The 26409-nt window shown below is 54.6% G+C and overlaps 10 protein-coding genes across 10 annotated transcripts; 6 read left to right on the top strand and 4 right to left on the bottom strand.

The window, feature by feature from the left end:
• Positions 1-6: 6 nt before the first annotated feature.
• Positions 7-3195, top strand: POSPLADRAFT_1150116 (hypothetical protein; the record flags this gene model as incomplete). The annotated part of the gene is made up of 5 exons (XM_024486383.1): positions 7-729; positions 784-1020; positions 1088-1160; positions 1628-1792; positions 2738-3195. 5 exons carry the CDS (start codon positions 7-9, stop codon positions 3193-3195), a joined length of 1656 nt encoding a protein of 551 aa, XP_024336364.1.
• A 734-nt stretch (positions 3196-3929) lies between these two features.
• On the top strand, positions 3930-4825 carry POSPLADRAFT_1067262 (hypothetical protein). The gene is made up of 3 exons (XM_024482165.1): positions 3930-4121; positions 4185-4352; positions 4420-4825. The coding sequence occupies exons 2-3, from the start codon at positions 4283-4285 to the stop codon at positions 4545-4547; spliced, it is 198 nt and encodes a 65-aa protein (XP_024336362.1). The 5' UTR covers positions 3930-4121; positions 4185-4282; the 3' UTR covers positions 4548-4825.
• Positions 4599-4763, top strand: POSPLADRAFT_1048877 (hypothetical protein; the record flags this gene model as incomplete). The annotated part of the gene is made up of 1 exon (XM_024479618.1): positions 4599-4763. The coding sequence occupies one exon, from the start codon at positions 4599-4601 to the stop codon at positions 4761-4763; it is 165 nt and encodes a 54-aa protein (XP_024336363.1).
• A 334-nt stretch (positions 4826-5159) lies between the features above and the next one.
• POSPLADRAFT_1184329 (glycoside hydrolase family 18 protein) lies at positions 5160-6960 on the top strand (the record flags this gene model as incomplete). Its single annotated transcript, XM_024489074.1, has 9 exons — positions 5160-5367; positions 5427-5555; positions 5611-5718; positions 5778-5794; positions 5854-6062; positions 6114-6508; positions 6564-6589; positions 6640-6762; positions 6817-6960. The coding sequence occupies 9 exons, from the start codon at positions 5160-5162 to the stop codon at positions 6865-6867; spliced, it is 1266 nt and encodes a 421-aa protein (XP_024336361.1). The 3' UTR covers positions 6868-6960.
• Positions 6961-9090: 2130 nt separating this feature from the next.
• POSPLADRAFT_1048875 (hypothetical protein) lies at positions 9091-10261 on the bottom strand (the record flags this gene model as incomplete). The annotated part of the gene is made up of 4 exons (XM_024479617.1): positions 9091-9282; positions 9339-9809; positions 9870-9934; positions 10021-10261. 4 exons carry the CDS (start codon positions 10259-10261, stop codon positions 9091-9093), a joined length of 969 nt encoding a protein of 322 aa, XP_024336360.1.
• An 872-nt stretch (positions 10262-11133) lies between these two features.
• Positions 11134-12641, top strand: POSPLADRAFT_1184327 (hypothetical protein; the record flags this gene model as incomplete). Its single annotated transcript, XM_024489073.1, has 5 exons — positions 11134-11647; positions 11761-12034; positions 12093-12150; positions 12226-12259; positions 12326-12641. The coding sequence occupies exons 1-5, from the start codon at positions 11364-11366 to the stop codon at positions 12639-12641; spliced, it is 966 nt and encodes a 321-aa protein (XP_024336359.1). The 5' UTR covers positions 11134-11363.
• A 1361-nt stretch (positions 12642-14002) lies between these two features.
• POSPLADRAFT_1151094 (hypothetical protein) lies at positions 14003-15100 on the top strand (the record flags this gene model as incomplete). Its single annotated transcript, XM_024486492.1, has 4 exons — positions 14003-14036; positions 14150-14411; positions 14471-14655; positions 14712-15100. 4 exons carry the CDS (start codon positions 14003-14005, stop codon positions 15098-15100), a joined length of 870 nt encoding a protein of 289 aa, XP_024336358.1.
• A 771-nt stretch (positions 15101-15871) lies between these two features.
• Positions 15872-16597, bottom strand: POSPLADRAFT_1041078 (hypothetical protein). The gene is made up of 2 exons (XM_024477842.1): positions 15952-16597; positions 15872-15892 (listed from the first exon to the last, which is right to left on the bottom strand). The coding sequence occupies exon 1, from the start codon at positions 16173-16175 to the stop codon at positions 15969-15971; it is 207 nt and encodes a 68-aa protein (XP_024336357.1). The 5' UTR covers positions 16176-16597; the 3' UTR covers positions 15872-15892; positions 15952-15968.
• A 436-nt stretch (positions 16598-17033) lies between these two features.
• POSPLADRAFT_1151181 (hypothetical protein) lies at positions 17034-19484 on the bottom strand (the record flags this gene model as incomplete). Its single annotated transcript, XM_024486503.1, has 8 exons — positions 17034-17305; positions 17710-17728; positions 17785-17839; positions 17901-18159; positions 18213-18881; positions 18941-19003; positions 19094-19371; positions 19432-19484. 8 exons carry the CDS (start codon positions 19482-19484, stop codon positions 17034-17036), a joined length of 1668 nt encoding a protein of 555 aa, XP_024336356.1.
• Positions 19485-19706: 222 nt separating this feature from the next.
• On the bottom strand, positions 19707-24895 carry POSPLADRAFT_1150740 (hypothetical protein; the record flags this gene model as incomplete). The annotated part of the gene is made up of 10 exons (XM_024486454.1): positions 19707-20130; positions 20460-20481; positions 20599-20638; positions 21052-21067; positions 21106-22019; positions 22419-22600; positions 23194-23362; positions 23418-23452; positions 23934-24784; positions 24861-24895. 10 exons carry the CDS (start codon positions 24893-24895, stop codon positions 19707-19709), a joined length of 2688 nt encoding a protein of 895 aa, XP_024336355.1.
• Positions 24896-26409: the final 1514 nt, after the last annotated feature.

The following is a 26409-nucleotide window of genomic DNA, read 5'->3' as shown; positions in this document are numbered from 1 at the left end:
ACAACCATGAGTCTCTCCCGCGTTCTTCGTATTTCGCAGTCCTCCGGTATCGTCGCCCGACCCTCAACATGTTCATCCAGGCGATTCTTGCATAGCTCCCCTCCTGTCGGGGCAGCGCCAGGGAAAGACCCACAGCTCTCCCAGGGAGGCGTTTCGCAGAAGGGACATCGCCATCCAGGCGACGCCCACGATCAAGCTGCGCGTTCTGGCCAGTCGACGGCAGACAAGTCACCTTACGACGCGGCTTCCTCGCACCCTGACAAGCAGGCCTCTCGCCAGGGACTATCGGGAAACCCAGAGGGGGTCGGTTTTGCAGAGCAAGTTGGCTCCGCCAGCTCGAGCGCGGACCACGGGCTGGGGCCATCCGAGGGCAAGGGGGGCCATGAAGAGAGCACCCCGCCTGGCTTTCTTGACGCCGTGAAGAGCAAGCTGGGCTTCAAGACGACAAGCGGGGAGGTGAAGCAGAACCGAGGCGGAGGAGAGGGAGTTACGGGAACAGGCTCATTTCCAGGCAATAAGCGAAGTGAAGGCAGGAAGCAGATGCATACATCGGCAATCACGCGCATGGCAGACCCAACGAAGGGTCAGGCCCCTGACTCGAGCAAGAAGCCGAAGGATAGCACGCATGCGGAGCAGAACGACCATCTCAAACACAGGTCGGAGACCGATTCCGATATATCCAAAGGTAAAGGGAATGCCGCCGCGCAACCTAGTCTTCCTTCACATAAGGTAAGGCTTGGTTTCAGGTAAAAATGAGAGTAATCACTCACTATATGCGGTCAGTTTGGAAAGGATACGTCTGTACCTCAACAGCGTCGTGGATTCCACACGTCTCCTCTCCGGCTCAAACAGGAACACACCGCCGAATCGTACTTCAAAGACGTGGACAATTCCCCTCCGAAGTCGTCTAAGACGCATCAGGTCGACTCTTCCGGCACTGGCGCCAAAGTAACGCGTCCTAATGAACATGTATCTGGCGAGCGCTCGGACGCAGGGCCCGAAACCGAGGAGTACCAGACGGTGAGTGCTGTTAGCGCGTCTTTCAAGAGTGCTTACATTGGAGCGTTACTGACACGATACGTTACAGGTAAGCAAGGACAAGCCGTACGAGACGCCGCCCACACAGGGCAAGGAAAGCGAGAAGAAGCTGCGCTACGGGGGTATGGGTGGGACTGGCAGTGACGCTGGCGGAGAGCCGACTAGCAAGCCGGGCCAAGGACCTCAGGGCGACACTGCTGGTGGACACAAGCCTGAATCTTCAAGCTAGATAGATTGGTCAAAGGCGTCACGATACATATGAAGGGAGGAGGTATCCGACCTGACGAGGTCAGGGATGAGCTAAAGGCTGCATTGTACAGTAGAATAATAGTCGGTGGCAGGTACCAAGACTCCTCGTCCAATCAAAATCGGAACGCATCATGTGATCGCACTGGTGCAGCCGGCTCCCGCAATGCGTGTATTAGCATTGCTTGTTCCAACGTCGACCACTCAGTACTCATTAACATTCCTCGAAGAGCTCATCGTAGCCTCAGCAGAGCATTCAGGATCAGCTCGTGCGACAACCAAGAGGGTACTGCCACTTTCTCGACTGTTATCCGCAGTCCATACTGAGAGCGCGTTCGAATAGGACCTCTATCGAAATCTTGTAATCGAGGCATGGAGGCCGGAAGTGCCAGTGGCCTACCGCTTCCTCCTCCAGATACTACTGCAGACACAGGAAGAACAATCGAGATGCAGGACATGCGCCATCTTCCAGTGTCGATCCATGCAGCGCGACGCCTGAACGCATACAGTGTGTCATACAGGCTGCCCGCCGAGATACTATGCAAGATCTTCCTGTTCGCTGCCGCCAAATATCGTCAAATTGAACTGGACCCATTAGACTATGAACCATGTACGGACATCTCATGGATCGCCGAAGTGTCTCATGTCTGCTGGTACTGGCGTCAGGCAGCAGTGAGCTACGCGGAGTTATGGAATCATATCGTCGCCGAGTTCTCGACACCGTGGATCTATATGTTCCTCGAACGCTCGCTCTCGATGCCTCTGACCGTGATAGCCGAGCTCGGTGAACACCTCCGCGAAAATGCCTTTATAGTCGTGGTAACAAATGCGATATCCCGTATTCAGCATCTCCGCGTACAGGGGTGGCGCCGCAGCTTCAGCAGGTACTTCCCACTCGGTCAAGCAGTTCTTCTCGAGACATTGGAACTAGATACACACGAGAACGATCCCTGGCCGGGCGCATCCGATCATTCACTTCCTTCGTTGCGTCGTCTTCAGCTATCTGCGCCGACTGCGGCATGGGCGCCTGTACTGAAGTGTACGACATCGTTGCAACATCTCGTGATCAGGCAGCACCTCAGCGCACTGTTTCCTAGGGAGTTTATTCGTATCTTACGCTCCATGCAAGATCTCGAGACGCTGAGCTGGAGCGGATCTGTCTTTCTGCCTGAAGAAGGGATGAAAGCCATACGTCTATCTCGACTTCGCTTTATACACCTTTCCTGTTGGCCTTCCCTAGCAGCCAGGTTTCTTACCATGCTGTCCCCCTTGTCTGATGTTCGCCTCAAATTCGAGTGGTCCGTGTACGGGTGCAACTCTGTAAACAGTCGCGATATGCGGTCATTGCAGGCTGTTCTCTCTCCCATCATCTCCCTGTGCACAATTGTCTCGATTAGAAAGGAGGCCAGGTCTTCGCTCGCTATTATTGCGTCGTACTCTGACGCATCGCAAGAACCGTCAAGGACGCTCGTGGATCCAGAATCGGCCCCGCTGGTGATTCAGATAAGTTATTGCGTTACTGATGAATATCTTGAGAATGTATTGGAGTGGCTGTGCAGGCTGCTGCCCTTCGAGAAAATTCAGACGCTAGAACTGGTGGCTAAGTCAGATATGAATCCATTTTGGAGGGCGAGGGGGGCGTGGAAGAAGAGGCTGAAGAATGTGACGGTGGTACGCACGACCATGCATATAATTGAAGGAAACCGAATCCTAGGGGAGCTGTGGGCGGATCCGCAGCCGGGATCTCGAAATCGAGACCAAGTTCCGGACGACGAGCTGTTCTTTATCCCCCGGTTGGAGGCACTCCAGGTTGTCGGCTCGGAAGATAAGAGCAAGGAGAGTGATTACATGGAGGAGATATTGCGGCGGCGCAGACAAGTCCTAGATGAGCGGAAGAAGATGTCCACATGATCAATGTCAGTGCGATGAGTCTACTGGAACTTGTAATCTTTATATTGGCATTGGAATACATATGAGCGAGGTGAGTGCCAAGTTACATATCTCCCTCTTTGTCTCTTTGTTGCTAACCTCATCCAAGGGAGACTGAATGATATGGGGAATCTCGGGTGTAATGCTGTACTAACAGTCTATCATTTTCGTCGATTTTGGTTGTGATCCGCGTGCGAGGCCAAATTCTATGTTGCCTGTTGATGACCAGTCATGATCGTCGACGATTGCCTAGGCCTCCGGCATTCTTGCCTCCTCCGCAGCATCATTAGTTGTACTTAGGTAATATCGCCATGAGGGCCGGCCTGGGCTAAGTGCGTGCCATCTTCTATCTATGTGCAACTGCGACTGCATCTGTGCACTCCCTATACATGCTCGCGGTGGGAGCTCGTACCTCGATCGATGTGTGGATCTTGCTCATAGTGAACAGCTGAATACTCGTCGTCAATACCTTTGGATGCTTTGCTCATACGCCAAAGGCCATGCACACAATCCGCACAATACATGCCTACTGTGAAGTACCCCTCTTATTGGATAATTCTTTCCGTAAGTGGCAGCGTGGCTATGATCGGTTGATGTTGATGGCGTGACTTGTGCATAGGAACTTGGCGTGAGCACCCTACAGGATTGCCGCGCGGCAGGCCCACGCTCAGCAGAAACCCATTCTATCGCCACAAACCTTTCTGTTCTGTTGTGGCGAGAAAAGCGTATCGTGACCTTGATTGAGTAACCCGCACTATCCTTTCGGCATCGATGATGTTTTATGCCGCCTTCTCTATTTAACGGCACTCATCATGGATTCCTCAACATACACAACTGACATGCGCACGGGCATAGTGCCGAGAGACGCCTTGTCAGCATTGACTTATGGAGCGAAACCCGATGCTTAGGTAACGAGTTATTGGATTCCTGAACACAGCTTCGTATCTGAATATTATTTGACGTCTTTGCAGTTCGTTTAGCTGGCAACGTACAGCATATCATTTGTGATTCTATTCTTACATAAATTGTCTTGGCGCAGCCGGCGCATCAATAGGAATGCTCGGCACAAATGTCCGGCGTTCCGGTCATAAGATGCAGGCGCAAACGAATCGGACCCGCATGGCTTGGAATCTGCGATCGTGAGCGTCCTTGGTCATTTCCCCACCTGGTCAGAACTGAGCGTCCTCCACGTGCTTGAGGGTCTAGGTTATGCGGCAGCATATGCACCTACTTACGCGCGGCAGACAACACATCCGACATGCATTCTCGAATCTGCTATTAGGTGGGAGGAATCGATTTCTATTTATTTATTTGAGTCCAGACTAGGATCATGAGGCGACGTGATACCAGACCATGCACCGCAGCGTATCGTATCAAGATATAACATGTTTGATGCCTGGGACGTGGTTCTCCCTCTGTACCGGTTTCTCGTCCTCCGGTTGATACCATGCGGTACAGCTGCCTACGAGCTCTCGGCGAGACCAATCGGTGAGAAGATAGACCTCGATTTTCCCATATGCTGTTCGCCCCGCAATGCGAGCAGCGTATAGCACATGGAGGTACGGTCACACGAAAGGTTCCACGATGGCGATGAGCTTGCTACCCTTAGCATATTCCCGCGTTTCGCATTCCTGCGCGCCAAATACAAAGGGTCAGAGAGACAAGACTCCCATCAGCTAACATTCTGTTCAGCGACAATCGGCACACCACGAGAGGCAAGAAGGGCTGACCATGATGCACAATGCACAATGCTCCCCGGTGTCGGGACGCCATCAAATACACACATGATCGCATTACGACCGCGTCCGTTCGTTGACCGCTTGGCTGTGGTTGCATACATCGGTGCACTGGGTTCCACCGTGTAGCCGCGCGCCCATGGGAATCAATGAGACATATATAAAGGTACGCACTATGTGTTTGCTTATAACTTCGTAACACCTAGCACGATGATCAGCGCGGTCATCTTCCTTATACATCTACTCCTCGCTGTTTCTGTTGCTAGTAAGGCAGTAGATCTGAACCTGTTCTCAAAGCATACGACATTAGAGCAGAGAGCAACCAAGCCGGTTGCTGCAGCTTACTACCCGGACTGGGCGAGCGATACGAATGCCCCATCGGACTTAGACTTCTCCAAGTTTGATATCCTACTGTTTGGTCAGTCAGGGAGGAAACCCCATCATCACGTAACACTGACTCAGTACGTGAATACACAGCATTCGCAACCCCCAACTCAGATTCGGGGATCACTTATGATTCCGGATCCACCTCTACCTTGCAGACACTCGTCAGCAGCGCGTACAATAGCGGTCATGGCACGAAAGTTGTACTCTCCATTGATATGCGTCTTGTACATATTAATCCGCCGCCTTTTACCGAACTATTGGTATCAATGAAAAGGTGGTTGGTCTGGAAGCCATTGGTTCTCACAATCGGTTGGATCGTCGTCCAACAGGAAGAAATTCGTCGATGCATGCGTCAGCGCCGTGAATACTTACAATCTCGATGGTGAGTTCACTTCGTTATGCCTCTTCAAACGAAGCTCAACCGTACTCCGCTTATGTCAGGTATCGACATTGACTGGGTACATCACTCCGCTCACGTCATTACGGTTCAATAAGACTAACTCAATCCTTTCTACAGGAATACCCTAACCAGAGCGGTGCAGGCAACCCATACTCATCTTCTGATGCAGCAAATCTTCTCTCATTTTTCACGGAGCTACGTAGCGCGCTCGGCTCGTCGAAGATAATCTCTGCCGCGGTCACTGATTTGCCTTGGATTGGCTCCAATGGCAACCCGCTGACCGATGTCTCTGCATATGCCAAGCAGATGACCTACGCAAACATCATGTACGTATCTGAAATAATACTCATGGCGCGCGTTCAGATGCTCGTTCACAGGAATTATGACATTTTTGGTGCCTCCACCACCGCGCCTGGGCCAAACGCACCCCTTAGCAACGCCTGCAACAACTCCACACAGCCACAATACAGCGCCCACGCTGCCTACACTCAGTGGACAAAGGCTGGATTCCCCGCAAGCCAGCTGTTGCTCGGGCTCCCGCTCTACGGCTATGCCTCGAAGAGCACAAAGACGTCGCTATCAGACATCGCGGAAGCGAGCCCACTGCTGGGCGCGCACCCCCATGCAAAACCCAATCAGACTATCGCTGAAACTGCAGGCGATCTGAGCTCGTACTGGGGCCAGCAGATTCCATTCAATCAGATCATCGCATTAGGTGCATTGAAGGAATCATCGCAGGATACATTCAAGTCGGCTGATGGTTACACGGAAGGTTAGAAAGTCGGAGTCGTGTGTATCGGTTTGATTCACTCACATTCTCTTACTAGACTGGGACAGTTGTAGCGATACGCCGGTGAGTTCAACTGGATGTTGGAAGCGCCTAAACACTCACAACTCGGATAGTTCCTATTTGATACTTCGCGAACAACCGTCGTCACGTATGATGACACGCACTCGCTTGCGGACAAGGCCGCTTATGCGCACAACCAAGGGATGGGCGGCTGCTTTACTTGGTCTCTGGACCAGGTATGTGCTTTCCTGATCTTTAATCACTATGATTGACACTTCCTGGGTGGTCAGGATTACAACTACGTTCTGCAGGATGTCATCCGCTCGAACTTGGGCTTGTAACGTAGAAGTAGATTATCTCTTTGGTGGTTGGACGTCCTCAAGCGCATGTCTATTTAGGACGCCCACAATGTATTTAAGGGTTGCTTGCCGTTAGTGTATGCCGCCATTCTACCATTTGCCGACTCGTTTGAAAGTATCGCTTCTGGTGGAACTCCGATTTCTGTGCAACTAACGACTCGCAAGGGTTCAGCCCTCAAATCTCTTGCTAGAAATCCGAGAGTCATTCAATTGTCGAAGTTCCAGTATAATTACGTTTACGGTGGGCCTATTCAAGTGTCATGAATGCATACGATCTCGACGGCAAGTTCCCCTTGCGATGATTTATTTACACTTGATTTGTGGCGGTCCAGTTTATTGAGGTATTGGCATAGACTGGCCACGGTACTGTCGACGTGCGATTGTTGTAATGATTTTGTGAGTCTACAGGAGTTTCATAGCCTAAGTCGGGCAGGCAATCTGCGTTCGTCCGCTAATGCTGCGAATCTTGTATGCTTCTTCGCACGACTTTATAGCGCCTTCCGGGTCAACTCCACGGCGGTTGGTGACCTGCCATGGACCAGGTCCCAACGGCAGCCCGCTCACAGACGTCTCTGTGTATGCCGCACAAGTAACTTGCGCACACATCATGTACGTACCTCGTATTTGGGCCATCTTCGGAAATGCGCTTACAATTGTCTCGCAGAAATCACGATGTCTTCGGCGCACGCATCGGCAACTGCGCCTGTCCAGTGACTTCCTGGAAAACACTTCTCAGCCGTGGTATAACGCCCACTCCGTTTTCTCGCAATGAACTACAGCCAACTTCCCGGCCAAGCAGCTGGTGTTCGGGCTTCCGCTTTACGGGCACGTCTTGCAGCGCGCAAAGACGTCACTATGGGTTATCGTACGTCCGCCTGCGGCTTTCAATCTTGTAGCAGTACAGGAACATGACGTTGAGAGCGCCCGCTCGAGTCCTAGCCTGCCCGCTGGTGAGATCGCAGGAAAGCGTGTGTGTGCGTGACGTTTCCTGTGAAAGGGTGCCTCTTATGGATTTGTTGCCTTAAGGTCGGGACAATTGTAGCGACACACCGGTGAGGTGACTGCATTGTAGGATCATGCCTGTGTATCGGTAGAACGACACTTCGAACACAAAAGTTGCGACATAAGACGACACATACTCGCTCGCAGGCAAGGCTGCATATGCAAAACGTCAAGGGATGGCAGGCCGCTTTACTTGGTCATTGGCCCGCCCGCTTGTCTCTTCATTCCCGTCACTGATGGTCGTTGTATGGTCAGGACTACAATGACGTCTTACAACACGTCATCCGATCCAATGCCATAAGCTGTGGCTGGAACAACAGGGATGACTAGTGGGCTTCACGTACTGTATGACCCTTGATGATTGTTCACGACCGTTCATGACCCATTCGTCGCCTGCACGGCAGCAGTTGTCGCTATCTCGCTATCGCATCAGCCCACAAGTTCACATACAGGGAGATGTGCATGGAACCATCACACGTCAGGATGACCATTTGCAAATACGTGTTGGGTCGACGAGTCTAGTCTAAATCAAGTCGGGGACAATGCATCGTGCTTTGTGGAGATTGCGTTGAACCCTGTGGCGGCCCGTGGAAATGAGGCAAATTTGGGGTATCTCAAGAAGCCCGACATCACCTTCGAGCGATGAATTTTCGCGAGTCTGTTATCATTGGCGGACGGATAGGCATAGCGCTAGGAGCGACCGCGATACGCCCACAGCAAGCGCGCACAGAATCCCGACTTGCAATGGAACTAGCCTATTAATGATATGACCTCGATGTTTTTCTAGAAGATGTTACACAGGCCGGCTGCGATCGGAATCAGTACCATAATACTGCTTCTGCACGATGATGGGCGGCAAAGCCATGGGGCTCGGGCGGCGTATTCCTACAACGGGTCATGATAGAACCTGCCAACTATCGCGCCAAGCGCTGATTACCTTTTGGGTTGAGTTTACTTTGTGTCAGCGTGTGGGAGAAGTCGAGGATGTCCGACCCAGCGCTAACTTTAGAAGTCTTAAGATCTCTCTAAGCGAGCATCCAATTACAATGTTCGACGATGCGCTGCTACTGGCGCCCAGCGAAGACGTCACCATCATACATTGTCCATGAACTGCATGTCGCTCAGCCTGCGATTATTTCAAAGATGCTGGCCTCATGCACGGATGACTCACCATGCACGACACCTCCGCATGCAACAACACTACTATTTCTGCCCGTTCCACGGCAATGGCTTGGAAAGGTCAATATTGCCGCCGCTAATGATGATCCCTACTGGGCCTTTGATGCCCAAATCCTGGAACGCCGGGCTTCGCACGGCGGCGAACGCGGCGGCACCGCTGGGCTCGACAACCAGTTTCAGCCGCTCCCACATCAGCTTCATCGCCTCCGCGATTTCCTGTCAACAGCAATTTCAACACCGACACTGACTCCCTTGAAGGCAGCTCCCCATACCTCGTCTGATACGACAATCACACGTTCGACCTTCTCCTGGATGATAGGGAAATTGAGCACGCCCACGGGCGTCCGCAACCCGTCCGCGATCGTGACAGCCGTGACATCCTCTCTGCGCCTCCCTTCGCGCAGACCCTGCGCACAGTCATCCGCGCCCGCCGGCTCCGCGCCAAACACGCGCACGCCCGTGCCTTCCGCCGCGAGCGCCGTGCCCGCGAGCAGGCCCCCGCCACCCACGGGTGCGACGACCGCCGCGAGCGGCTCCGGTGCCTGTTCGAGCAGCTCCAGCAGCGCGGTGCCCTGCCCGAAGATCGTGTTCGCGGCGTCATACGGCGGTATAAAGGTCGCGCCCGTGCGCGCCTGCACGGCTGCGAGCGTGGACGCCCGCGCGGGCGCGTTGGGCTCGCAAAAGGTGATCTCGGCGCCGTAGGCGCGAACCGCGTCGACTTTAGGCTGCGAAGAGTTGTCCGGCTCGCAGAAGTGATGCGGTTAGTGCTTCGCCGCGCGACGGATAGAATAGGAGGGAGATACCATCACGACGTAGCATTTCACACCGCGCTCTTTTGCAGCGAGCGCCAGGGCGCCCGCATGGTTCCCTGCACGCCACAGACGCAGAAAGCTCCAGACCATGGCAGGCTGATATCGCAGAAGTGCTGCTCGCCTGAACTGTGCGTGCACACACCCTTCTCAAGCTCTGCTTTCGTGAGACAACTGAGGCTGTAGCTGGCGCCCCGGAACTTGAATGCGCCGCCCTTCTGGAGGTTCTCGGCTTTGAAATAGAGAGAGTTCTGTCCAGGGAGGGATGCAGACAGAGAAGATGACGTGAAAATGGGCGTGCGATGGATGAGCGGCTGGATGATCTCAAACGCACTCTGCACAGAAGATCGGTTGAGAGCAAGGTTCGGTGGCGAAGGCGTGGACATCGCGGAGTCCTAGTTGAGGCACAGTTCAGAGCACAGTTTGCGAACGACGTAGTGGATATCGACTAATGCTCGCGATGAGTTCGCCGGCAACTGCCGAGGCCAGAATACAGCGTACGATAGCTTGAACTATAGGAACTTTTAGTAATCTTGCGTGAGCTGAACAGTGACAGTCGGACTCACTAGGCATACCGTGTACATTGTATGCAGACCGCCAGACGCTGCAACGATTCGCCAGCTGCTTATGGGTGTCATAGCAAAAACACACTTACGTCTGTGAAGCATTCAACAGTTGCCGTCAACTAAGACGGAAAACACAAGCACTCAAAGGAACACCAAGTATCAAGCAAATCAATCGCCCTGGCGCTCTCTAGCTCGCTTGAAGGATCAGAGATACTGGTCGCGGTGCCATGCTAGCCAGACTCGTGGTATGCCCTACGTTATAGTTCGCTGCCAAATGCAGAGTAAACACAAATAGAACTCGTCGGTCGCAATGTCATACCGTGACATAGCGGTCACATATGGTCACGACTTCCGGAAGAGGAATGCTACCTTCCAGATGTGGCAGGCGGTACGCTAAGCCGCAAAGGGAAAGTCTCACCCAATGCACACCTTACGTAACAATGACCATGCCAGCAGGACGAAACCTACGATGCCTTCCGATGGTCTCACAAATGGTGATCCTGCTCTGGGACCACCGTTGTCGACTGGTCCCTCTGCAGCTGGCTTCGTTATCCGCTCTGATGTGCCATCAGCATACCGACTTGTCTGGGGCCCGGCCCATCTCCTTACGCCGAATGAGCCGAAGGTGGCTGAATAGTATACTATTCGCTGCGAAATCTCGACGCGAGGTATGTGATCGATGTAGCGAGATGGCAGCGACTGCAAGTGCCAACTTGTTACTGGGGTTTGTATCTCGAGCTGTGTCCGACGCCCCGCCCCACACCGTGAGACAACCCCCTTCCGGCTGCAGTATTATTGTCGATTTTGGATCGCCCGAATCGGGTATCGCAACGCCATATCGCACCGCGGGCGTCCCCCCGAGTCCCCCCCCTGCAGAACAACACCGCTCCCTCCTAATCTCCCCCCCAGGCGAGCGCACAAGATGGCAGACCAGACCACGCTACAGCACGGCGCCGCCGAGCCCGCCCCGACGCTCTCCTCGCCGACCACGATCGTGCACCTCCAGTACGACAGCAACGCCCCCCCGCCGGTGTCCTCGCCCGCCTGGACGCGCTTCGTCTGCATCAGCGACACGCACTCGCGCATGCTGCCCGTCCCCCCGGGCGACGTGCTCCTGCACAGCGGCGACCTCACCGCGACGGGCACCTACGCGGACTTCCAGCGCACGATGGCGTGGCTCGTCGATCTGCCGCATCGCACCAAGATGTGAGTATGCCCTGCTCAGTGAGTCTCCATCGCTGCGCAGCCCCGATGCGCGAGACGCCGTGCTGAGCGGCGGCGGCGGACGCGTGTGTGTGTCTCGCTTGCTGAGGATCCAGAATCATCGCGGGGAACCACGACCTCCCCCTCGACCACCACGACAGCTGGTATGATAACAACTACAGTCGCTGGCACGGCCGGCAGAAGCAGGTGCGCGATCCTGCCGCCCGGGGGAGCTCATCTCATCGCTCGCACGAACAGAGCATCGGCCTGATCCAGGACCTCGTGCAGGGTCACAAGGCGACGAAGGCCGGGATCGTGTACCTGGAAGACCAGACGCACAGCTTCCAGGCCAGAGAGAATGGACGGATGTGGACGGTGTACGGTTCCCCTGTGCGTGGAGCGAATGCGGATGCTTGTTCGTCGCTTACCGCGGACCCGCGTATCTCAGTGGTCCCCCTACTTCCACAACTGGGCATTCAACTACGAGCGAGGCGATGAAGCTGAGAGTGAATAGCAATCACCCTATTTCCCCGCGCTCGAGCCGTGTCCTAACGCCGATTATTACATTTTCTCTCCTCTAGAACTGCTCGCCGCCTTCCCGAAGACCGATATCCTGTCAGTGCTATTCTCGCAAGCGCGCCTGTTACCCCAGAACTGACGATTGCCGCCTCCGTGCATCAGGCTCACACACGGCCCCCCCTTCCAGATCTTCGACAGGACCCTCACGCACGAGCACGTCGGCTGCGAGGCGCTCGCCGCGCGCCTGCCCGCGCTGCGCCCGCGGCTGCACGTCTTCGGGCACATCCACGAGGCACACGGCGCGCTCATCCGCGAGTGGCCCGCCCGAGACGACGCGTCCGACGCGGAGCGGACGGCGTTCGTGAATGCCGCGAACTGGCCGATGGGGCCCCGCGCGCGGAGGCAGGGCGGCGGGTACGTGCAGTTCGGCGAGGCGCCGTTCCAGCCGGTCATTGTGGACTTGCTGGACGACGCGTGAGGCGCGCGGGGGAGCCGAGGAGGGAGGGGGAGGGGGGATGTGTGCAGTCGTTCTGTTTCACGGCCGCATTCGCGGGCGGACGCTGTAGCAATTTGTCTTTCTTCCAGACGTCATCAGGCCGCGCTGTGTAGCATCATCTCTCAGATCGTACCCGCACGCGTTCGATGTTACACACGAATGCCGTGTCTCTCCTTAAGTTCCACAGTGTGTGTGACAAATTTCACGGTCTGGATGGAGGACGGGGGCGGTGTCCGGTGTCGGCCACCGGCACAGCCACGGGCACCACCCAACGTTCCTGTGTGATGCCGACGCGCATTTGCCTGACTCGGTGCCCGACAGTGCGTCTGCGCGGAGGCCCGACGAGGGCGGAGGACCGACATATGCTATGCTGTACGATGGACAGCGGAGCGGGGCGATCTGTCTCAACTTGGCAGTCACGCAGCAGTCGGGTCCGTTTGGGAGCTGGGGAGACGGCCGGAGATCAGGCGGGCTCGCCGGCCGGGCGCGCACGGCGACTCGGCCAGTTCTCGAGTGCGTCTGCTCGAGTGAAGGCCAGCGAAGGGACGTCGGTCGCTATGGCGTCCCCGGCGAGCAACAGCTTCATGAGCTGCTCATTAACCTCAGCGGGTAGCGCCCGAAGGGCGGACGGCTGCTAATCTCGAGATTCAAACACGCGCAATATCAGTGAAATGCCTTTTGTTGGCATATTTAGCCCTGTGACATGTACAGGGTGCCTTCAGAATTCGGACATGTTCGAGAGGGGCGTTCGGTAGGTTTCTCAGAATGGCGAGTGCTTGATTGGGACTACGGCCAGTCGAATTGTGACGCAAGGATAGTGTCCATCGGTCGAGAAGTGGCCATCAAAATTGACAAATTCGATCAACGGGCTGGCCCGATCATGTTGCTGTTCGTCCACCGTCCGGGGGCAACATCGATGAAAGAAGAAACATAACAAGGGGCAAGACCAGGTCGGTATGTTCTTCCCAGCCACTTATGTCAAGGGTCCAGGCGGGGATCGCCCCCATTGAGCTTCTTTGACAGTAGCGCTTGCACCGCAGACGTCAACCCGAGACCAGATTCGGAGCGTTAGATACGCATCCGTCGAGCAGCCAGCTGTGCCGCGCAATCACCAAAGACGCCGCCTGGAATGGACCCATCACCAATGGCGCGATAGCAACGAACGGTCCATCGGACACACGCAAATTCGCGGCACGGGTAAGCTCCGGGCGGTGCGCAACCTAACTCGCGCGGACCAGAGTTTGTGTTAAAAGCACGCCCTGGACGAACCCTGGGCCCCAGCCAACCTGCCTCTGCTCGCGCTCTTCACGAATATCATCTCCACCCCAAACACGACGACGATCATGGACGCAGAGCGCAAAGTGTGGTTTATCACTGGTGTGTTCTCTTCGTCGTGCTCTCAGCCACCGCGTCGTGCTTCTCTCCGCACGGCGACATGGCTGCGAAGCACCGCTGCTTCCCGTGACACGCCTTCTCATGCACATCCGCAGGCACGTCTTCCGGCTTTGGCAAGCGCCTCGTCGCGTCTGTCCTCGCACGCGGCGACTACGTCATCGCCACCGTCCGCAACCTCGAGAGCTTCACCCTCCCCGACGGCGACCGCTCCCGCCTCCGCATCGTCGTCCTCGACGTCGCCGACACCGCCGCGAACATCCAAAAGACCGTCGACGAGGCCCTCTCATTTTGGGGGCGCATCGATGTCCTCGTCAACAACGCCGGCTACGGCATCAAGACGCTGCTCGAGGAGGGAGGGTGCGTCGCGCTGTCAGGCTTCTCGCATGCCCACTGGACGCTGACATGCTCGTCTGCAGCGCGGCCGCCGCCCTGAAGCAGTTCCAGACAAACGTGTTCGGCGTCATGAACGTCACGAACGCCATCCTCCCCCAGATGCGCGCACGCAGATCAGGGACCGTCATCATGATGGGCAGCCGCTCCGTCTGGAAGGCCGACACGCCCGCCGGGGGCTTCTACGTCGCCTCAAAAGCCGCCGTGCACGGTACGTCTCTCCCACCGCGTCCCGCCCCCGCCCTGCGCTGACCCCGCCCCCGCCAGCCCTGGGCGAGTCGTATGCATGCGAGCTCGCAGAGTTCAACGTCCGCGTGACGATCTGCGCGCCGGGCGCGTTCCGCACGGAGAACGTGCACAACGTGCCGTACACGTACAACGAGCACATCCCCGCGTACGACGCGTTGCGCACCGAGAGCATGAGTCGCTTCGCTGCGGTCACCAAGCACGCGCGCGGGGACCCCGCCAAGGCGATGGAGGTGCTCGTCGACGCGGTGCGCGGGGAGGGCGGCGCGGCGGGGCGCGAGCTGCCGCTGTATCTGATGCTCGGCAACGTGACGTATGCGCATGTGCGCGCGAGCTGCGGGCGCATGCTGCGCGAGATGGAGGAGTGGGAGGACGTCGCGAAGGACCTGGACTTTGACGTCGAGAGCTGAGTGCCGGGCACCATTAGAGAGCGGGCGTAACATTATAGTACATCTAATAGATTCTCTTAGATAGTCGCTGGTGATACACGGCTACATCATCACTGTATCCTAGATAGACACGCGAGACCACACTTGCTTCAGATGAGCACACTATAAGTGGCGCCCGAAGCAATGTGAAAGACTCACCGTGTACGTGTACCTCCCGGGTCACTCGTCCGTACCGGCGCAGAGTGTGTGTGCGAGAAAGTGCCAGAGAATTGTGGTGCGAGGGAGAGAAGGAAGATGATATTTCTCGACACCGACGCATTTCATAAGTACAGAGAGGCTTTGACACGAGTGACATCATACGAAACCTAGGAGGAGTGAATGACGCACAGCATAGCAACAGATCGAAAGAAGTCCGAAACAGAAAGACATATTCTAAACGCGGATGGAAGCCTCGTCCCGGGCACAGACAAGCGAGACTCGCCATTCCGGATCACGTCCATAGCTATTGATGTCTCAGCTTCTCGAAGGTGTACGCCCCCGACGCGTCATATTTACGCTCGCGACCTGCCGCCCTCAGGTGCGTGACGACGTCGGCACCCTCGATCAGCCTACGACAGCTGCTTCGACGCCGTCATTGCAAGCTTTGAGTCGCCGAACAAACAGGATTAAGTACGTACTTTTATGTCGATCTTGGCAGAATGGAAGCGCGTGAAAGAGCAAAACATAGAAGGAATGAAAAGAGACTAGACCGAATCCGTCGATATTGTTCTCCTGGGATCGGCGCATTCTCCTCCACCACACCGCCATCCACGAAGGTAGGCGTAATGTTGCCATTTTCATTCACAGTGCATGCGATGCATCACGCATGTCCCAGGAACAACCCACGTTACTACGCGATTATAGCTGTTTTCACGAAAGATGTCGCGCACGTCAAACACAAAGAAATTCTCGCTGAACGACCTCCCACTGAGAACACGAATACCTCGACAACTACTGAGTGTATCGTCTTTATTTTTGCTGCGCTGGACTCGCCTTGTTGTTCCGCAGGTACAGGTACCAAAATCATCGTGAATTTCCAGTATTTCAATTTCGACATCTTCGGCACCCCCTCTAAAGCGAAACTGTTCTTGCTCGCGAACACGACATCGGCAACTCATAGGATGGGTATCCCTTGAACTGGATGGGTGCGATGGAGGGTCTGGTATGCTAGTAGTATGTCATTCACAGTTGCTTCACTTTGTGTCCTTCACATTCTCGGGCGCGATCGTCGTGTCCTTCCTTACTCCTTTGCATGTCTCATTGACAGGCACCACACTTCGTTTGTTTCTATGGGTTATATCTTGACTTTGTACTCCTAAAGACCCCCTCTACCATCCATTCCATCACTATTGCATGTCCCTAGTCTCTCTGGTTTGCGACACCTGCATACAGCATGGCTCGCTCTGTTTCTGTTGTTGTTCTTTGTCTTATTTACTTGGCATCGTCTTTCAATTATTAGTGTGATTGAGTTCTACATTATACATGATGTGGGTGGTCAGATCTGGAGTACTGAAGGTAAGTCATAGCTCTTTGTGAACAGCCGGGATACCATATGCACCTATGATAATACTGGGTGGCAAGCAGCTATAAAATCATTCTGGAATGATTTATAGATGGCGCTACTGACCCATGTGAGGAATATCATTGTCGAGAAACATAGGCATGTATAAATTGAGGATGCAAGTGGCGAAGTACTTGCAAGTGTAGCAATCATGAATATGACTGGCAGAGCTAGTGCCACAGACATGTATGAGCTATGAAAGGCTTAAATGTAGCATCAGAATGGGGTGAGACAAGGTAATCCCATCAATACGTGAACACGGCTAGGAGTACGGCGAGAATGGGACATACAACAGGAAGCAGACTTTAGCAACACACTGCAGCTGTATCACGCCCTCCATAGCACCCATCCAGTTCAAGGGATACCCATCCTACGAGTTGCCGATGTCGTGTTCGCAAGCAAGAACAGTTTCGCTTTAGAGGGGGTGCCGAAGATGTCGAAATTGAAATACTGGAAATTCATGATGATTTTGGTACCGGTACCTGCGGAACGACAAGGCGAGTCCAGCGCAGCAAAAATAAAGACGATATGCTCAGTAGTTGTCGAGGTATTCGTGTTCTCAGTGGGAGGTCGTTCAGCGAGAATTTCTTTGTGTTTGACGCGCGCGACATCTTTCATGGAAACAGCTGTATATTGCGTCAGTGATCTACAACTCTGATCTAGATCTAGGGGCAGGGGCCGCTCTACGTATATGCTGCAGCCACAACGTATTAGTATAACGGACGGTGGCTCGGGCGCTTCTAGACCATAGCACTGGGGACACGAGCATGTAAGAGTCGAATGGGCGGCAATGAAGCGTGCAAGAGTACCGCGAAACGAAATATCGGACGACATCTATGAATACAGACAACCGGGCATACGAGATCATGTCACAGCAAGAGGAGAGCAACAGCCGTGATAGCCCTGTGCACAACATGAGCCCTCGTGGCGTGGAGAAAGACAGAAAGGATCACGCACGCAGAGGAGACAAACATGGCGGTGTCTGGGGCAAGGTGAGCACAGAGACTTCTACACAGCAGGTCCGACTCACATTGGACGAGAAGAAATGCCTGGGATGCAACAGTGAGCGGCGTCCCTCACAGCAGCGCCGAAGAACACGACCCACCGAGAGCGTGTCCGCAGTCCCGTCCGGCGAATACAGAGACGACACAATCAGCTGGCTGCGGGCGGGCGCAGGGCGCCGTGAGCAACTGTGACACGCCTGCGCCAAAATCCGCTCACTTGACAGCCGCAGGCGTCCCACTCAGGAACATCGCCACGAACCGCTCGGCGAGGGCGGCGCGCTCAATAAGCCGGCCCTTGACCATCGCCTGCACCATGAAGATGCCGATCACGGGCAGGATGACCATCTTCGCCGCCATCGCCGCCACCATCGCCATGACAGGCAGGCGCGAGAGCGGCCGCGGGATCTTCAGCCGCGCAAAGGACCCGCCGAGGATGATGAGCGACAGCGGCACGCAGATGCCGCCGAGGAACTCCGCTGGCGGTGCAGACACGCGTGAGCGGGGCGGGATCGCGGTGCGGGCAGCTCACCTGTGTCCATGACGAAGGCCAGCGGCGGGTTGCCGTCGGGGCCATGCCAGGCGGGGCCGCCCTCGCTGCGCACGTCCACGAAGAGCGCCTTCAGGTCGTCGATGAGCGCGATGGGCAGTGCGAGCGCGAGCGCGCAGGTGATCGGCGTGACGGCGGCCGTCAGGGGCTTGAGCGTGTGCTTGAGCCGCGAGGCGAAGGTCGAGCGCGCGGGCTCGGGAGGCGATGCCTGTGGTGGGCCGGATGCCAGTGCGGGAGGCGGTGCGGGCTGTTGTGTGCTCGGCGCGCGAGGTGCGATAGAGAGTCGAGACGTCCGCCGCGCGAGCTGGATGTCGGGGTCGTTACTGTAGGCGAGGTCATCTATAGGCGTTTGATCCTGAGGGTCGATGGCGTCCCCAGCGAGATCCGCCTTCTTCTCCAGTCCCTTCTCGGTGTCGGACTCCACGTCCGTCTTGTCGCTGGCCACGCTCGACTCCACCGCAGGCCTCAGACGCAGGACGTGTCTCGCAATCAGCCCCCCGATGGGCTTCTCCTTCCACGAGTAATGTTGCTCTGCCTCCTCGCCTTGCGGGATGCCCGGACGGTAGTCCCAGGACAGCGATCGCGCGGCGCCGCCTACCCAGAAGACAAGGTGATACGAGACGATGAAAATAGACACGTAGGACACACCCACTGTGAGCCCCCGCGTGTCAGCAGTACGGTCACACGAGCAATCATACGGAGCGACGCACGCGCGGGATCCGTGTCCGGGTTGAAGGGGGCTTCCTGCATGATGGACGACACAATCGCGTTCGCTACCGGGAGGGATCAGTAGGCGTATGTCTGTGGGTCCCCGCAGGACGTCTTACAGAAACACTAACGCAGGTTCCCCCAGTTACTCATACCACACAGCACGACGATACCCTGCCAGAAGTTGCGCGGGACGTAGAAGAACTCGCGGATAATGAGCCCAAACGAGAAGCCCATGATCTGGTAGGTGAACGCCGTCAAGAAAAGCGGGCCTAGAGCGGATATGTTGGACGGCGTGAACGCGGGGACGACGTTGGCAAAAATCAGTGCGGGCAGGGACACGTTCATGCTGATTTGCGAGGCGCCCTTGGATGCTTCAGGAGAAAAAAGGCCCTTTCTTGCGAGGAAGTAGCCGATACCTATCCCAATGTATCTGGTGGACATGCTCAGTCGAATTTGCGCAGGTACATTCCAGCAGTGGAGGAACACTCACGTTTTGATAAGGGGCATAATGCCGCAGTAAATCAAGTATCCCGCAGAAGGCATGGTTGTAGCGGTCGTCCTGTTCAATTTCAGGGGGGATTGGGGTCAGCACTACTCTCGTCAAGGATTTTTATACGTACAAGAGCGTCAACTTATGGAATTTGTATGGTAGAAGTCATATGGAAGCGGAAAGCAGGCGACCTAGCAGTACGGTCGTGGGCGATGCTCGGTAGCCGCGGTGAGAATATAGCAACATGAGACATACATGAGATGATGCATAGTGACTCAATCCGACCATGGACCCCGCCTCATGTGGCTAGGCGTCGACGGCATTTTCGGACGAGGGATTGCAGATTTGCCAAGATACGGTGCCGTGATCGGGGTTCCGCGCCGGTATCTAAAATCTGGGGTAAGTCGGCTGTTCTCCGCAATATTGCGATCGGTCTCGAAGAAACGTTGGTCTAGATGACCGCATGCTGCCACGTCAACATCGATCTGCCAGTTGGCAACAAACGCGACAGCCAAATTTGCGAAATCAAAGGTACTCCAAGGAATGCCTTCAAGAACCAATATCATCAGGAGATGATGTCGGTGTGAGATGCGGACGCGCTTATATCTTATCATCGGAACGCCGGCGATTTGTGGCGGCCGCCTTGCCAAGACATTTTGTGCAAAAATAGCATCCTCATGGACCAGTACTTGCAGGAAGCTGAAAAGACGTCACATAGTAGCACTCAGCAGTCAGAATTGGGATCGTATTCGGAGCTACACCTTGTCACCTGAATCCTGTTAGTCGACGCTGCTCTGGGTATTATGTCCATATTCGGTGTTTGCGTGGTATTCATTCTGAATCATTCACTGCCTTGGAAGTGCATATGGAAATGCTTGGCAGACCGCGGATGCCGATGGAGATCGGGCAACCTCTTCACTCAAACAGTTTGCGGTCATAGAGTGGAAGATTTCAACAAAAAAGACCGGAACATGAGCAAGCAACACAGAATCAGCGATAGTAGTGCTATGGAGCAACCAACCACGCACCGTTTGTCACTGTCAGAGTAGTCTGCGAATAAGCAGTCATATTACATAACTAAAGCTCAGGACATGTTCCTCAGCCGCGCTGTCTACAGCAACCGGGGAAAAGGTACTTCACAGCAAACATGTATACTGCGGGTCTTACCATTCAACTCGTGGCCCTTGACGTAGTGAAACGATGACGTCTGGAGGCATGGGTGACGAGCATCTAATTTACGATTGAGAGGAAGGATGCACCGTGGAGCGTACCCGACGCGGGTGCAGTCACAGACATGGGATGAAGAAACTACTCTGGTGCTGCCCTCGGCATAACACGACATTGGGGGAGCCAACAGGATGCCGGTGGAGTCGACGAAACGAGCGGGCGAGGGAAGAAAGAATCACTAAAACACGAAGCACAAAGAATTCCGAAAACGCTGGGTCGCAGCGTCCTCCAGTCATTGTTAAAGAAGAAGCACAGGCTTCGCAGCAGCTTCCGACTACGGACATCAGACGTCCGACTGCCGGTACAACGTTCCACCCAAGATACCAAACATCTATCTGTCCCATTTGCATTTAGATCAGCAGCGAAGAGCAATGTATGTGACTTGACACTCACCTCGCCCATATACATTCTACCCAAGATAGAAATGACGAGTTCCACTAGACTCACCGCACTGAAATTGATCCTGTGGACATCTGGTGCCACTCGTCGAGGACACATCTGCGCTGCCGCAATATCTCCTCCATGTGATCACTCTCTTTGCTCTTATCATCCGAGTCGACAATCTGGAGCGCCTCCAACCGGGGGATAAAGAACAGCTCGTCGTCCGTAACTTGGTCTCGACTTAGAAACCCCAGCCGCGGGACCGCCCACAGATCCTCCAGGATTCGGTGTCTTCCGATGGTATACGCGGTCGTGCGCACCACCGTCACATTCTTCAGCCTCTTCTTCCACGCCCCCTTGGCCCTCATTACGTGCACATTTCCCGTAGCCAATTCAAGCGTCCGAATTTGCTCGAGGGGCAGCAGCCTGCACAACCACCCCAAGGCCTCTTGCTGAAGATTTTCGGGCCCCCGTATCCAGATCACCAGCGAGGCCAATTCTAGATCAATGAGCGTCCTCAATGGTTCTTGCGATGCGTCACGGTATGACACAATAATGTGGGGTATTTCGTTGGTGGGTTTTCGGATTGAGACAGTTGTGCACGGAGAAATGATGGGAGAGAGAACAACCTGCAGTGACTGCATATTGCGAATCTTTCCAGATATGCAATCATAGGTGTGCCAATCGAACTTGACGCGCACATCAGACGACGGAGACAACATAGTAAGGTGTTCGGCCGACAGGGAAGGCGAACAGGCAAGGCGTATGGAGCGAAGGCGAGATAGATGTATGGCACCCATCCCTTCTTGAGGTAAAATGAATATTCCTATCAAGCTCAGCGTCTCGAGATCTTGCATAGAGCGTAAGGCACGAGTAAACTCCGTAGGAATCGGGATGTTGTGGGACTGATTGATCACGAAGTGCCGCAACGACGTCGCACACTTCAAAAGAGGCGCCAATGTTGAGGCCGGCGCAGATACCTGAAGACGACGCAACGAAGGAAGTGAATGATCGGATGCGCTCGGCCAGGGATCACCTTCGAATGTATCCACTATAAATGTCTCGAGAAGAACTGCTTGACCAAGTAAGAAGTACCTGCTGAAGCTGGGGTACCACCACGATATGCGGAGATGCCGAACACAGGAAATCGCACTTATTATAACGATTCTGAGGGCATCTTGGCGGCTGGGTACAAAGAGGTTAGCTGTCACGGTCAGAGGTATCGAGAGAGAGCGTTCAAGGAACACCAGGATCCACGGTGTTGAGAGCTTGGTGATGTCGATATGATCCCATAGCTTGGCGCAGCCCACTGCTGCCTGACGCCAGTACCAGCAGACATGAGACACTTCAGCGATCTATGGGATCGTCGGGCCTGGTACGCCGATGCAGTGGTTCTTTTCACGATATTTGGCGGCAGCGAACAGGAAGATCTCCCATAGTATCTCGGTGGGCAGCCTGTATGGGACATTGTATGCGTTTAGGCGCCGCGCTGCACAGATCGACACTGGAAGACGGTGTATGGCCTGCATCTCGAGTGTTGTTCTCGTGTCGGTAGTGGTATCTGGAGGAGCAAGCGGTATGGCACTCCCGACCTCCATGACTCGATTGCAGGATTTCGACAGAGGTTCTATTCGAACGCGCTCTCAGTATGGACTTCGGCTAACAGTCGAAAAAGTGACAGTACCCTTTTGGTTGTCGCACGAGCTGACCCTGAATGTTCTGCTGAGGCTAGGATGAGCTCTTCAAGGAATGAGTGCTGAGTAATGAGTGGTCGACGTTGGAACAAGCAGTGTACGTGTGGACCATGGCCCCGCGATCACATGACCCATACATGGCTTGTCTGCGTCCGGATGTCCATCACGCGTTTCGACTTGAATCTGGGTGCGATCGCTCTTGATCATGCAAGGAAAGTGCGCATACATTCATTTTACTGGAATACGTGTCAGCGCATCACTCTGATGCCCTCTAGTAGGCTCAAGACGCGCAATTTCGAGACGATCAGCGGGCTCATAGCGGTATATACACGCCCATGTCGAGCACGGCACGCGCATAAACGGCACGGGCCTTGAGGACGTTTCAGCGTCACAGAATGCTTCTGCGAGAGCAAGAAGCTCGGGGAAGGGTGCACGACCACTACCAGGTGCGTCGGCTCACCATTGTCTTTGTTTGTCGGCGAGGATTGGTCTTGTACCCCAATGTTCCAAATCCGCACCTCACCACCGCGGTGGTCCGGGTGCGAGGATGATGCGGGTGGGTATGAGACCAGAAGGGTCATTCCCGCAGCTGCTCTGTCTGTGCTCCCCGATAGATCCTCGCGCAATCGCTGTGTAAGTGTTGTCTGATATTTGAGTGATCTGGAAGAAGACTTGTTGACTGACTAGTGCAGACGTTGCGTTCCGATCTCCAACAACTTCTAGAGGGGCGCACCGAGGAGGCGCAAGCGTGCTTTCATGAGCATGCTGTGCGCGGAGTTGGGCAGATGGATGCTGGCCTGACTACGGGGACATCGTTTTCTGAGGTCTGCTGAGAGCCTCGCATTAGAGAAGTAGAGCGCTGTAGGTTGTAGGCCTTTTGACATCTCAGCTCTGTGGTGACAGTCTGTGCACACCAATACCGAACCTCACCCCTCGCTGAAGCTTGACATGCTCGATCCATGGGTCAGCTCGGCTTTATCCACTCATATCCAACATGTAGAAGGAAGCTCGCCACCAGAATCGCATTAGTGATGAATACAAACATACAGACTCATACAGATCGGACCTTACCTTCGCAAACCCGTGAAAGCACTTATATGTCCAACATATGCAGCAATACAGAAATACAAACACAATGGTTGAGATGATCGGACACAAGACCCGGCGTTCAGGTCCAACCTCTCGCTGAGCCGCGCCCACCGCCATGTCCCCGCTCCTTCTCGATTACAAAGAGGGCATCTCGCATTGTGATCGCCCTTCGCATATCCTTCTCGTCTTGCATCTGTGATTGTGTTTGTTTCGTGGGCACATAGGGCCGCGCCCATCCTCCCGCCGCAGTCGCGCTCGGCGAAGGAGCCGTCGTAGTCGCCGGGGTGGTCGCTGAGCCCGACGTTGCTATGGGCTTTGGCTTCGGCGGCGGCGCTGCCGCGTTCGCCTGCGTCATCCAAGCGTATTTACCAGTACTCAGTCCGGCTGCCTGTGCTGCCACCGCGTTCGACATCTTCTTTCGCGTGTCCTCGGACATGTTGCGCGCTGTAACGCCTGGCCCATCCTTCTTTTTCTTCTTCTTCGGTCCACCCTCGCCATCCTCGCCATCCACCGACGTTCCCGCTGCGTTCTGCGCAGCGAGCGCGGCCGACTGTGCCGCCGCTGCCGCTTCAGCGCGTTCTTTCCGTTCTCGTCGTACACGCATCTCTTCTTCGCGCTCTACGCGCTCGATCGCGGCTAGCTGTTTGGCGACGTCGCTGCGGACGACAACGCTCCACATAGGACTGCCATCCTCGTATAGTGATGCGGGTCGGTCGAATTGCGCGTCCGTTCTGTGTGCAGACGCGTCGATCATGGCTGTGATTAAGTCTTGTAGGCGCGCGCGCAGGGAGAGGGCGAGGTAGTTGACAGTATCCTCCGAGATTTTCGTCACTTTGTGTTGGCTGCCGATGGCGCGCATAGTCGTGCCCAGAAACCTTGTGTCGAAATTAGGTTTTGCAGGCTGTTTTCGGGCGCGGTCCTCGTATGACCTGTAGCTCTGGTACTGATCGTATGGGTTCGATCTATGTAGGTGGTCCTCCTCTGCCTAGATGCCTGTTGTGTGACGATGACGGATGTAGACAGGTGAGAAAGACGCACCCTAAGGTCCACTCCCGCACTCCCCAAAGCATCATTTAGTGTAGCAATATCCGCTGTGTCGATTGTGTTTGCTTGTGTGGCTTGTCTCGAGGTCGACGCTGCCGGTTGTATTTGAGACTGTGTTTGTGACAGTTGCGGTTGTTGCGACGATTGCGAGGTTTGGTAAGTGTAGTAATTTGGCTGCTGATAGTATTGCTGATGGGCTTGATAATAGTTTGGCCTATAATGTTTAATCAATGAGTGGGCCCTAGCAGTAGCAACGTTCTTACGTTGATTGCTGTGATTGCTGTTGGAGCTGAGGATCGATGGGTATCTCTGAGTAGCAAAGATATAAACGATAATGCTGTTGCTATATTGTTTCGCAACCTACGAGAATTCCCCCATTGCGCAGCAGAGAGAGTTGGGGTCTGGCTGTCGTGCTCCGACTTCATGGCTCGTAGCTTCGTGATAATGGCTATACCAGCTTTGTTGGGGTGATCCGCGAGCTTGAAACGATGTTTCACATACACAAAAATGGTTCTGAAAGGGGCTAAGAGTCGAGACAGCAATAAGCGTCGAAACTGAAGGGAGGAGTATGTACGATGTTGCCACAAACGGTTTGGCCGGCATTTGCCTCTATGGGCGTTTATTATGGTTACGTAAACTACAGTTGGATTATTCAGTCCCAGCGTGCGAGCGCATTCTTGGAAATATACTAAAGATCTTGTTGATGTAGCCCAAGGGGACGGCGTACTTAATCCTTCGGATGTGCGAGTGAAACGCGTCCATATATGTGAATGCTCATCAAATCATGAGTAGAGAGTAGAACAGTACTACTTACTATCAGCATACGGCGTATTCTAAGTTCTTATGGCGCCTCAGCGGAGTTTAGATAATCCATGGAAATCCGCTTGGAGCTCACTGAAAGTGACCTCAGGCATCCTCTACTCTAGGACTAAGGAAGCAACATTTGTTGCGTCTTTACGATTTGTTGTTTATAGGCAAGGCATTGATTTTCTGACTTCTGTGAGTCAGCGATTGCTGTTGTGTAAATATCCTGGGAAAGGATCTAGCAATTGAACAAAGGCAGCCTCCTCAGGTTCCTTGTGCGCGCATTCTACGCCTAGGAAGTATGGTAAGAAATCCTACTGAGATCTCCATAGGGGTCTGAAGGAATCATAGGTCGTATGCCAATACTTTCTTCGTGGCCAATGCAAATTTGGAAACCAATGCAGGAACGAACATCCAAGAGACGCCCAAAAGCAAAGCGGATTTGGGAGTACGTTGTTTTCTCGATTCCATGTGCTTTGGCCGCTGTTGATATCGTGCCACAGATCAATCGTGGACGCCTAGTGTCTCGGGATCTGCCCCCGTGCTTTTTAGGTTCGTTATTCGTGCCTTTCGTTACCACCTCGTCGCTCACAGACCGCCACATCTTTCGCGATGTGCCCCAGTGCTGAGAGTATTGCTCGAGACCTTGACCCAAATGCTGACAAGTCGGAACGCCCCTCATGGCCACTCGCCACGTACGGCCCTGCAAAATATCAGCCTAACCTCCTGCCCGGACTAG

The sequence above is a fragment of the Postia placenta genome (genome assembly GCF_002117355.1).
Source record: "Postia placenta MAD-698-R-SB12 unplaced genomic scaffold POSPLAscaffold_12, whole genome shotgun sequence".
NCBI classification, from domain to species: domain Eukaryota; kingdom Fungi; phylum Basidiomycota; class Agaricomycetes; order Polyporales; family Adustoporiaceae; genus Rhodonia; species Rhodonia placenta.
The sequence above is the reverse complement of the archived record's forward strand: the minus strand, read 5'-3'. Positions and strand labels throughout refer to the sequence as shown.